Source organism: Pipistrellus kuhlii, unplaced genomic scaffold (genome assembly GCF_014108245.1).
Source record: "Pipistrellus kuhlii isolate mPipKuh1 unplaced genomic scaffold, mPipKuh1.p scaffold_m20_p_17, whole genome shotgun sequence".
Classification (NCBI taxonomy): Eukaryota; Metazoa; Chordata; class Mammalia; order Chiroptera; family Vespertilionidae; genus Pipistrellus; species Pipistrellus kuhlii.
In genome coordinates, this window is record NW_023425482.1 from 10,466,719 (window position 1) to 10,479,426 (window position 12,708).

A 12,708-nucleotide genomic window follows, 5' to 3' on the forward strand; every position below is an offset into this window, starting at 1 on the left:
GCGGGGTTTGGGGAAATGGATGAAAAAGCTAAAGGAATTAAGAAGTACAAATCGGTTGTTACAGAATAGTCATGGTATATAAAGTACAGCACAGGAAATATAGTCAACAATATTCTAATAACTATGTACGGTGTCAGATGGATAGGAGATTTATTGGGATGATCACTTAGTAAGTTATACAAATGTCTGTTTACTGAGGTGTACACCTGAAACATAATGTAATTTTATGTAATTGAAAAGTAAAAATGATTTAAATTTTTGAAAAGATAAAGTACAAGAAGCATAGACCCACAATGGAGCTTGAGAAAATTTAGAGAACACCTTAAGCTACCAACCAATGAGTACTAGAAAGAGTATAAAGAGCAACAAGGACCACCAGGCTGGATAAACACCCAGAAAGACATCAGGAGGACCTCAATTGTCTTCTCTCCATATCTAATTCCTACTGAAACAAAAATTCCCAGATCAAATTCCTCCTCAATTCTTAAAGATTTCCCAAAGCACTCAAACCCATGTGTCATCACTTCCTTCTCCTGATTCTTAGAGAAACGTGTTGTCCTAAATTCACTTGGCACTGGATTGTGCTATCTAGGAAACTTTGTTTTGCTACTGCTTTTAAAAGTCCATGTGCATTTTTTAAAAAAGAAAGCAATAAATGAAAGTGTAAAAATGAAAACTAAATGATTATGTAGTGCCTAACCCAGGGTCAGTGCGTGGAAGTTGAATAAAGATTAAAATCATACTGTGAAATATTTAAATGGGCAAAGGACTCAAGTAGACATTTCTCCAAAGAAGATGTACAAATGGTAAAAAGCATGTGAAAAGATGCTCGTCATCACTTGTCATTAGGAATATGAACATCAAAACCCAAACGAGATACTACTTCACAACCATTGGGATGGCTATAAGGGGAAAAAATAATAATAATAATAATAATAAGAAGAAGAAGAAGAAGAAGAAGAAGAAGAAGAGTAGTAGACAAGGAAGTTGAGAAAAAATGGAGCCCTTGTGCTGGTGGGCATGTAAAATGGGTTGTGCTTGCTATGGAAACAGTATGGCAGTTTGTCATTTGATCCAGCAATTCCACTTCGGGGTAATGCACAAAAGAATCAGAAGCAGACGCTCGAACACCCATCTTCACAGCAACAATACTCACAATAGCCAACAGAGGGAAGTAATCCAAGTGCCCACCAACAAAGGAACAGATAAACAAAGTGCGGTCTATATTTACAGTGGGATATTATTCAGCCTTTAAAGGAGAAGAAATTCTGTCCTGGCTGGGTGGCTTGGTTGGTTTGAGCATCGTCCCATACACCAAAAGGTTTCAAGTTCGATGCCCAGTTGGGGTGTATAAGAGAGACAACCAATCAGTGTTCCTCTCTTATATCAATGTTTCTCTCTCTCTCTCTCTCTCTCTATCTCTCTCTCTCTCTCTCTCAAATCAATAGACATATGCTCAGGTGAGGATTTAAAAAAAAAAAAAAAAAAGGAAAGAAATTTTGACATGCTACAACGTGAAGAAATCTTGAGTTGCTCAGCGAAACAAACCAGTCATAACAAGACAAAAAGCATTAGATTCCACTTATATTGAGGTAACTAGAGTAATGGGATTCATCGAGACAGAAGTCAGAATAGAAGTTAGCATAGGCTGGGCGGAGGAGGAACCGGGATCTATTGTCTAATGGGGACAGAGTTTCAGTATAACAAGATGAAGAGTTCTGGAGACGGATGGTGGTGATAGTGCACCAAGTGAATGCCCTTAATCTAACAGAAGTGTACACCTGCTCAGATGGATCCTCGCGAGTCCTTCAGAGATCTGTCTTTCTGGCAGCTGGTCCAGAACCTTAGCAGAGAGGAGCCTGTGATAAAACTTACGTTATGTCTATTTTACCACAATAAAACAAACTGAGTCATATGTTTTAGGTCAATGAGGGGAAAGAAAGATTTTTTTGCCTGAAGAAGGAAAGGCAACATCAAGTACTGATGGGTGAGCCTCAAACCCTGGTGCCACACCTGACCAGGTGAGGTGCTGTAGACAAGTTCCTTAACGTGCCCTGGCCTCCGTGTCCTCATGAAATGGACAGAAGGTACCTGGCTCCCCGTCCGTCAGCATTCCCTCAGCATGAAAAGTGCTTAGCACCGTGGCCGCTGCAAAGCAAGTTCTCAACAAGTGCCAGCTGCTGCCAGTTGGTCGCTAGAGATGCTGACAATGAAAGCAGGTGCCCACGCCAAGGAAAGCACCCGGAGGCTGGGCACCCGCACAGGGCCCACTCAGAGCCTGCCTCCTGCCCACAGAGTCTTTCCTTTGCTTCTGTGGCTCCTTTGTTTTCTTTCAGGAAACGCAATTAGTCGTGGGCGACAGGAAAGGAGGGGAAACTGGCAGAACAGAAGTCCGTGCCCTTTCACTGGCCCCTCGGTCAAAGTTCCTTTTGAGAAACTCCCTCAGGGCCTCACAGAACCACAGGAAAGGTGGGATTTTCCACACGCTGGCCTGGCGGACCGACGGCAGGGCTCTGCCACTGGGAGGGAGCCTGGGGAGAGGGAACAGAGAGGAATCGAGTCCAGAAACAGACTTCCTCTCTGCGGGAGGTTCTGGACCAGCTGATGTAAAGATGGACCTCTAAGGATGCGCAAGAAGGAGCCATCTGAGGGAGAGAACTACTTCCTGACAACAGATAAAGGAGCCTCAGACTTGGGAACAAAACCAACAACACTGTACCACCACCGCAAGCAGGGAGGGCCCAGGAGGCTCCACCTGTCACCCCTGTGCCAATCTCAATTATGAGTCACCCCTGAGCCACAGAGAAAGGAAGCACTCCGAGGAGGCCCCACCCCGGGCTGAGAGAGGCCAGTGTGTTCTGAACCCTCCAACGAGGGACCCTCTGTTCCACCGCTGTGACCCTGGAGCAGGGCCCAGGGCGTGGGGCCAGAGTGAGTGCAGAGTGAGCGGAGGAGGAGGGAAAGGCAGACGGGGACATGGAGCGGGCTGCTGGCTGACCTAACAGTATTAAGCTTTTCAGCATTCAGGGTTACTGCTTCCACATCAGGCTGTTTTAGAAAGAACATGGAAGGACTCAGTGACAGGGACCACTGGCCTGGCACAGAGGTGCCCTGGAGAGAGGAGAACATTCAAGAGCAAAAGGGAGGGAGTCACTGCCTCAGGTATGACAGGGACATACCTTTCGTTTGCTGTTGTTGCTCATCCTCACCTGAGGATATTTTTTTTTTCCCATTGATTTTTAGAGAGTGGAAGGAGGGGGAGAGCCAGAGAGAGAGAGAGATTGACATGACCGCACGGGGATCAACCCTGCAATCGAGACACGTGCACTTGACCAGAATCAAACCCTGGACCCTCCAATTCGAGGGCCGGCGCTCTATCCACTGAGCCAAACCACGTTTGTGACAGACGTGTCCAGCCTCGAGCATTATGTGCTGACAGGAAGCCACTCCGGGATGTACTGTTCAGGGAACAGATCAAATGCACTGAAATGTATGTTACCACATGGCCGTCTTGTCTGCACGGCCCTTATAACCATCACTGTTCGCTTGGTTTACTTCTGTATGGCCCGTCTCTCCCACCACAAAGTAAGGGCAGGAGCCAGGCGATCCTGTTTCTCCCCAGGACCCAGGGGTGCTCAGATATGAAGGCCGAAATGATGAGGTCCAAAGGCGCCATGCAGAGAATTCGTCTCCGCAGGTGGACTTGAATTTTCCACTGCCATGAGGCTCCGCCCCCAGCACCTAGGACCACGTCGGGCACATTGTAGGTCAAATGTGACCTCGTGAGGACCTTTCCCCAGCACAAAACATGACCCATTCCCCAACCCCCTTGATCATTTCAAGAAAGAATGAAAATCAGAGTGCACCGTGATCTGGAAAAACCCCCCAAGATGTGAACAAATGTTACCTGTTTCTTCTGGTTTGATCCACCGAATAAATCTGCTTTCTCAGCCAACTGGAAAGAGAGTTGAGGCAGAGAGAGAGAAAGTTAGAAAAAGGGTACAAGTCTGAGTTCTATGGAGCAGGGACTAAGGACCCTGGGAAGGGTTTTCCAACTTTCTAACTTGGAAAGCAGCTTCCTCCTTGTGGTCAAAGAATCCTTCCTGAGCCAAGAGGCCCATTGAGCCCGTACAGGCTGGCGTTCTTTAACGGGTGAGTCCCTCTAAGGATATCCATTAATCCCCAAAAAGCTGGTCAGGAAAGTGGTGGAAATCGAAGGGCTTTGGCTTCCGGGAAGCGGGTAGGGGACCATCCCAGTCAAACATCCACGTTGCTGACCAGACACTCCTAGTGGCAGGTGGAAAATTCTGGACCTTGAATCTGACTGCCCTTTGAGTCAGCTAGTGCCTTCTTGGATCCTTTAAGAAGGAAGCCCTCGGGTCCTCCCCTCAAACACAACACCAATGTAGGTTTCTGCGTCATTTCAAAGCACTCGGCATGCTAACAAGCCAAGGCCAAGGCCCTGTACTGAGATAGTCTTATTCTGGGAGACACTAGAGGGTCCACAGTCACTACGGGGCATCTACTGCACACAGGATGCTCGAGGAACCTCCAAGACTGAATGTCATTGTTCTTCCCTTCTCCCATGTTGGCTACAGGGAGCAGAAGGGCTGAGTGAGCGAAGACAGAGATAGTAGGCAAAGCCGATACCTCTCAATGATGGTGGGGGTGGATGCGCTCATCGCTTCTTGGTGTAAGATCTTCAAGCCGGAGAGCCACTTGGTTGCGTCTTCCTTCGAATCAGCTGATGAGGTGAATGGGAACAGAACACTGGGTTACGCTCTGGGACGACAACTGCTTTGAGACCTACTGACCCTGGCTCCCTACCTCCCTAGCCCCATACAGATGGTGGGAGTGGGAGACACCTGTGCCCATTTGCAATTTTGCAGCAGGGCACCAAGGAGGCATCTCCTTCATGCCTTCAAGGCTCTGAGACCTGCTTTTGGTCTGAGATGAGGCCGTGAGTCTATTACGAGCCTTCCATAGCAGAGGTGGCAAGTAGGCATTTTGTAAAAGAAGGTTTAGCTGTTAACCCTATGCTAATGAACAGGGCACATGGCCTGGAATAATTTGTACCATAATCCTGTTTCCCACCAAGGCCAGGGAGGAGGGTGGGAAGTAGGAGATGCTGATGCCCAGGAGGGAAGTGGAAACAAGTGGTGGTGAAGAGCTTGGCATCATCGCCAGGTCCCACGGCGCTACTTCAGGGCTGTGTGACATTCAGCTGGTTACTTAACCCCTCTGTGCCTCAACTCCTCATCAGTGAAATGGAGCTGGCAATGATAACACCAGATCTAGTTATTAAACATCTCATAACCACCAGGTATCTTGTTAGTCCCAGACAACATCATGCCAGCATTGCTGCTCCCATTCTTCCCATGCTGGTGAGGGGAAAACCAAGGCTCAGCAGGTTGAGAGACCTGTCCCAGGGCCAAGAAAGGAAAAGCTGAGGTGTGAATCTAAGACTTGTCCATCTCTATATCCAACCTTGAATTCCAGAGCCCTGGGAGAGGGACCCCGAAGTGAGACAGACTGGTATCCTCGGCTCCGAGACTTGCTTGGTTTATCCTATTCTCCTACCAAGAACAGCAGCCAGGCTCTGCCTGAAGTGTGGTTAAGTGGACACAGCTCTGAAGACTCAGGGTCACAATCCCCTTCCTCTCCTGCCCCATCTCTGCCTGCCACCACACACCATCAATCAGACATACAATCATTATTCCCCAGATCCAGCTTGCTATTTCCCTAAATCCTAATACAGGGTTGGGCAAAAGTAGGTTTATATTTGTTCATATGGAAAATAATATAATAATCCTATATCATAAAAGGCTAATATGCAAATCAACCCTCACAAGATGGCTGCCTGCGACCGGGCCAGCAAGGGGGTTAGTGAGGGATGACTAAAGAGCAGGCTGTGTGGGGTGACCAGGCCAGCAGGGGGGTTAATGAGGGACAACTGAACAAGCAGGCTGTGTGGGGCAACTAGGCTGGCAGGGGGGCCATGAGGGGCGACCAGGCCAGCAGGGAATTCAGTTAGGGGCAACCAGGCAGGCAGGCAGATGAGCAATTAAGAGCCAACAGTCCAGGATTGTGAGAGGGATATCCCAGATTGGAGAGGGTGCAGGCTGGGTTGAGGGGACTCCCCCCTTGCATGAATTTCATGCACCAGGCCTCTAGTTAATAAACAATAATACAAGATTAAACTGTTTCCCATACTCACAACTGTAAAACTAACTTTTTGCCCCAGCCTATATATGCAATACCCTCTCCTTCTTTCCTCCCAGTTGCTCCTGATGCCTCAAAACCCAGGTTAAACGTCACCTCCCCCCTCTGCAGAGCCTTTCCTGGAAACAGACACTCTCTGCCCCACAGCACACAGTATTTATTATGCTGGGACTATTGCTCTTATCACAGGGGACTGACTGTAAGCTCCAATCCACACATCTGTCTCCTAGATACTATGAACTCCTTGAAGGCAGCAACTGTCTTCCTCATCTCCAGAGCCCCACTGACTTCTAGCACAACCCAGTTCAGAGCACAGCTCAAAAAATGCCTGATGGGGGAAAATGAATGACAAGTTAAATCAATGATGGCTATTTGAAATATGCCTGCTACTGCTCACCTTTCAAAGCTTCCCCCCACTTTGGTCGACTTTTAATGGTGCTCATTTTCTCTTTTATCAGCCAGGATTGTGCATACAGTTCTAAGTTCTAGGACTGGCTCTGAAGGCAACTCCAAGCTTCTGTCCTCAGTTAACACACCTCAGCTCTTCGGCTGGCCTCCCAGAGGCCTCTCTGGCTTTCTGGTGGATTCACAGGGCTGACCAGAAATCTGACCTCCGGATACATATGTCTATACATGTGCCCATATGCATGCATGTGTACAGTATGTATGCATGAGTACATGGGCATGTTTACTTGTGTGAGACATGAGATTTCTGGACAGTTACTTCAGATTAGATAAACTGAGTAAGTGGTGTAGGCCGCTGAAGAAAAATGTAACTTGCCGTTAGCTCTCAGCGTGAGCCAGGCAGGCCCTTAACCTAATCCGTACAACATCCCAATGAAGCCAGCATTACGATTCTCCCCATTTCACAGCTGAGCAAACAGCAGTGCATGGGGGCTGAGTGGCTGCCCAAAGGCACACAGCTAGAAAGGGGCAGGGTTAGGATTCAAACTCATGGTGCCCCCAAACACATTAGTAGGAAGGCAGGGGTGAACATCCTGCTTCTAGGGAATGCCCTAAGAAGGAAACCGAGGCACGGGGAGGCAGAAAAGCACCCAGACATGCACCCACTTGCTAAGCTGAGTGTGCTGAGGACGAACTGGGTGCCATACAGGATGGTGAAGCAGCAGTCTTCCTTCTGGCGGACTGCCTTCGCACGCTCAAAGTCCTTGGAGTTCTTCCCTGGGCGGATTTCCTTGATCTCCATGATATCCACTGAAAAAAGAAAATGAACATGAACCCATTAGAAGCCGGAGCTCACTCCCCCGAGGATGCAGCCACATGCCTGCATCCCAGCAACGCGACCCCGCTCCTTCATTCCCCAGCCCCTCAGCCCTGCCCCAACTGCAGGATTATGTGCAAACAAATAAAATGCTTATGGTTTTTAGCCACTCTGTATTGGAATCGTTCTACAGCAACAGATAACAGAGATAAAGAGGAATTCCACCTTGACCCGAGGAGACCCCCTTCCCTGCCATGGGATAACTGTGCACTGTTACAAGGAGATAACCTTGACAGATCCCTTCCTTCCCCCCCTCCCCTTTTTTTTTCTGTCAAAAAGCACCTTTTCCTGGGATGGACCCTTTCCTCATGCTTCAGATGAAGCTGACCCACCCCTCTTGACCTCCCACCACAGCAAGCCAAAGCCAGGCCCAAGGGTCCTGGAAATAACCAAAGTGCCCATCCCCGGCACAGTGATTGGTTCAGGGACAAGCACATGGCCCAAGCGAGGCCCATCAGAATCCTCCTGGGACTTATTTGGCCAGAGTTATTCATAAAATTTATCCGGCCTCTGCCAGCTGATAGAACATGAGGCTGGGGGAGCAGAGATGGCGTGGAAAGAAAAGATTGAGCCCCGATGCACTATTTGAATCCCTGGGCCCCTTGCAACCGTAAGAGTCCTGGTACATACATCTCAGGGCTTGCGCCGAACAAAGACACAGGAGAGAGAGGTCTTCCTGGAGAGAAGAAGGGAGGGAAGGAGATCTAAGCTTTGATGCAGGATCAAGGAAGAAGGCAGACAAGGTCTAGAAGGTGAGTGTAGCGTCAGGGTTGGAAGAGCAGGGAAGGTGCGTGGCCATTTGCAGGCAGCAACAGAGTGTGGGTGCAGAGAATGAAATCACAGACGAGACGAGGGGATGAATGAAGTTTTCTGCTTTCTGACAGGATCTAGCTAGATTGAAAACACCAGCTAGACCCTGTAAGAAGGGTCCAGGATCTTGAAGTAACGTGCAAAGAATGTAAATAAGCATTTGTTCTGCACCCTATGAGTGGTGGCAGCCACACAGATCAATACATGTGATAAAATTCCGTAGCACCATGCACCAACACAGAACACGAAATAAAACACGATTGCATGCAAAAACGGTGAAAATCAACTAAGGTCCGTAGTATGTTTCATAATGTTGTCAATTTCCTGGGTTTTTAACTATAGTTATGAAAGACGTTACCAACAGGGGAAGCTGGAGGAACGGTACACAGAAACTCTGTACTGGTTTTTCAGTGTCCACAGGAATCTAAAATTGTTTCAAAATAAAAAGTTTTGAAAACCACTGATCAACCACAGGAGGCCCTATCCCTGGAAGGGGCAATGGAGTCTATAAATCTGGGGCAGGTAGAGGGGTGGAGGTCTGACCCCCTTCTTCACCCAACCCTAAACCTGGGAGTCTTATCTGTTCTTTTTCTTTAGTCCACAAAACAAACAACAGGACACAGATCCATTGTGTGTTCTGAAATTCATAACCTTCTAGAAGGAAATGAGCACTGCTGATGTAACTGCTTTGGCAATAACCTAAAAACATGAAAGGTATTTACATTTATTCTCAGAAATTACTCACCCACTCAGCTGACTGCTAATCAAATTGGCTTCAAGCAAATTTTTTCCATCTAACAATGATTACCTAACCAGTGTCTTTCCCATAAAATATCTCTAAGAGGGAATTTTTTAATTGGTCTACTGTTTTGTTTTGTTTTTCTTTGCAGCAATATTATAAAAATTTGAGCCGTGACCAGTGTGGCTCAGTTGGTTGGGCATCATTCTGTGCGAAGGTTGCCGGTTCGATTCTCGGTCAGGGCACATGCCCAGGTTGTAGGCTTGATCCCTGGTTGGGAGTGTACAGGAGGAGGGAGATCAATGTTCCCTCGATGTTCCCTTCTCACATTGAGGCTTCTCTTTATATATCCTTTTCCTTTCCTCTCTCTATAAAAATATTAAAAAAAAAAAAAAAAAGCAGAATTTATTAAGACCTCCATGACTACTCTTTAAAAAAATTTGACAGATGTGACTGAAAACATTTTTCAGATAATGTAACATTATTGTCCTCAGGCAATCACCACGTCTTATCAGTTCTACTTTCTAAATCGCTCTTGAATTTGTCAACTTCTATCCATTTGTAAGGCTAGCACACGTTATATCTTGCTTGGTCTGCTGAAGTAGCCAGCAGTTATTCCCAGAACCATTTTTATGAAATGGTCATGCCACTCCTGGGCTTCAAACCCTCAAGGCTGTTAGGACTAAGAACCAAGGCCCAAGGTTGACCCCTGCATGCCCTCCCCTTTCCTGCTCCTGCTACAGTGGCTCAATCTCTGAACCTCCAGCCAGGAAAGCTCTTAGCCTGGTTAGCTCCGAATTCTCCCTTCCAGTCTCAGGCCACGCACCACCAAATTCACAGACAGCCCTCCATCCTCTCCTATTATACATGCCAAGCCCTGTCCCCAACTCCAGGACCAGAGGCAAGTGCTTACTAGTGTGAACTGTGGATTCAGTGCCCTTTCCCTAGATGGTGCTCCTTCCCTCACGTGCAGAGATGGTGGGATCCAGTGCAGCCTAATAAGTATTATAGTTGTTGAAAGAGGAAAGGGACAGAGGGAGATGGGGACACTGACAGGGACAGAGCTAGAAATGAGGCAGAGGGAGAGGGAGACACAGACACACATACAGAGATATGAACAAACACAATCGGAGACACCCACACAGTTTCCCTCTCTCCCCTCCCCAGATTCGTACTGGCTCATTCACTATGCTTCTGAAAAGACTATGCTTCCTCCATTGAATTGCTTTTGCTCCTTTGTAAGCGGTCAGTTGACTATAGTAGGGCGGGTCTATTTCTATGCTCTCTATTCTGTTCCATTTCTATTTGATTATTCTTTCACTGACACCACACTGTCTTGGTAACTAAGGCTTTACAGTAAGCCTCGCAGTAGGGTGGCATCCATCCTCTGGCTTTTTCTTCACTATTGTGCTGGCTATTGTGGGCCTTGTGCCTCTCCACAGAAACTTCAGGGTCAGTTTATCAATAGCCACACAATAGCTTGCTGGAATTTTTATTGAGATTGTGTTGAATCCATAGGTCAAGTTGAGAAGAACTGACATATTGAATATTCCTGTTCATGAACCAGCTATTCATCATACATTTAACCATCAACCGGACAGTCTAATGACTGTACCTGGTCCAGGTCCTGAAAAGTCTTACAGACACATCAGTCTCTTCCTGGGTAAAAATAAAGGCAAAGACAATCATATAGAACTCTTACAGTGCTAATGCTTTGTGAGTGAGGCAGGGATTCTTGTTCAGGGGTTTACTGGGGAGGGTAATGCTCACAGGAGAAGAAGTGTAAGGAGCAGGATGGGGCGGAAGAAAGCTAGATTAGGCTGTGGACCTCAGCCTGCTGGCACGGGCTCTGGACCATGGATCACCTCAGGGAAGTGATTCTCCTGGGGGCAGGAGGCTGGCCTCATCCTCCCTGCCTTCAGCAGCTGGGCAGGGTATACAGGCCTGCAAATGCGATCGGGTGGGCCAAGACAACACCTTTGCACTGACATCTCAATCCTCACAACACCGTGACGCAGATATACTGGCTGTCCCTAGCTTATCACTGTGGCATGGGGTCCCCCGGCCAGGGTCACCAGCTGGCAAGTGGAAGAACCAGGATTTGAACCCTAATATTACTTCTTGTGGTCAAGCAAGAGACTATGAGAAGCAACATTAGGATCTGCAGCCCTCGTCCCACGGTGCTCCAACAGGAAGTCCCACTGCATACATGCACGCATGCATGCAAGCACAGGTTGCCTCCTGCCCACATCAGGTCTCATTTATGTGACTTCTCCCCAATTCTGCCTTCATCTCCACCTCTCTGAATTGACCGGCCTGCTATTTTATGTCTGTGTTATAAGGTTCCTTACTAGCCCCGTTGGCATTTATAGGTGTATTTGTTCACCCCCAGGAGAACAGCGATTGTGTCTGTTCCTTTACAACCGGAGCCTCACAGCTGCCGACATCAGAGCCTGGCTCAAAGCTGAACGCAGACCTCTGTGCAATGAGTGAATTCAGTTTCTCGGTGTCTTAGTTTGGCTTTCCCCAGAAACAGGCCCTGAGACAGGACTTGAGCACAAGCCGTTAATGTGGGAGGTGATCCCAGAAAACAGCAGCGGAGGAGCAAGCTGGCACCCACAGGGCACTCTGACAGTCCTGAGAGTTCACCTCACTGAGAAGCAAGGGAGCTGGAGTCCTTACCCCACACCCCCTATCTGCTGTAGGCTGAGGGCTGCGTCTGGGGCCTTACCTTACCATGCTGCCCTCGGCTTGCAGAAGAGAATGCTACAGAGATTGGGGTCAGCCCTTTGCAGCCTTTGCTCAGTCAGACAATCCATTTCTGTACCACCCCACTGAACACAGGGACCATTATGTCTGAGGGGGCAATGGCCCATGGTCTCTCTCTAGTTTAGGCAAATCAGTAATGAATGTGGACAAACACCAGTTACTGAGGAGATCAGCTTTCCTGGGCTCCCCCAGCAGAGCCACTACAGGGAGACAGACAAGATGTGACTGCCCCCGTATATTCTGTAGTCCCAAAGGTATCTCAGATCAGCAGGTGGGTCTGGAATTACAGCTATCAGTGTGTGTTCGTTCATTCTCGTTCGTTCTCTCTCTCTCTCTCTCTCTCTCTCTCTCTCTCTCCCCCCCCCTCTCTCTCTTAGTATAATGTCTTTATTAAGATACTAGAGGCCTGATGCACGAAATTCATTCAAGAGTAAGCCTTCCTTCCCCTACTGCCAGCACCAGCTTCCCTCAGGCATCAGAACCCAGGCTTCCCTCCCAGCCTCAGCTTCGTCCAGAAGGTCATCCGAAAGGATGTCTGGTCTAATTAGCATATTACACTTTTATTATTATAGATGGTTCACATACTATACAACTTATCCACTTAAAATGCACAGTTCAGTAGCTTACAGTACATTCAGGCACCACCAAAGTCAATTTAAGAACATTTTCATCAGCACAGAGAAACCCTGCCCCTTAGCTGTCACTCCCCACCTTCCCCTCGGCCCCACACCAACCCCTGTATAAATCTGCCTCTACAGATTTGCCTAGTCTGGACATTTCATATAAGTGGAATCCTGTAACATGTGGTCTTTTGTGCTTGGCTTCTCTCACTTGGCATAATGTCCTCAAGGCTCATCCAGGCCCTAACCTGGGTCAGGGCTTCACT

General features: G+C 47.9%; 1 protein-coding gene across 2 annotated transcripts in view; it reads right to left on the reverse strand.

The window, feature by feature from the left end:
* PLCG2 (phospholipase C gamma 2) overlaps nt 1-12,708 on the reverse strand; it is a 145,604-nt gene that overhangs the window by 85,850 nt on the left and 47,046 nt on the right. For both annotated transcript variants that reach the window (XM_036440576.2, XM_036440577.2), the window contains exons 3-5: nt 7,294-7,437; nt 4,651-4,744; nt 3,908-3,955 (exon numbers count right to left, since the gene is read on the reverse strand). In XM_036440576.2, the coding sequence (XP_036296469.1) occupies nt 3,908-3,955; nt 4,651-4,744; nt 7,294-7,437 (286 nt within the window). The remainder of the gene's footprint in view (nt 1-3,907; nt 3,956-4,650; nt 4,745-7,293; nt 7,438-12,708) is intronic.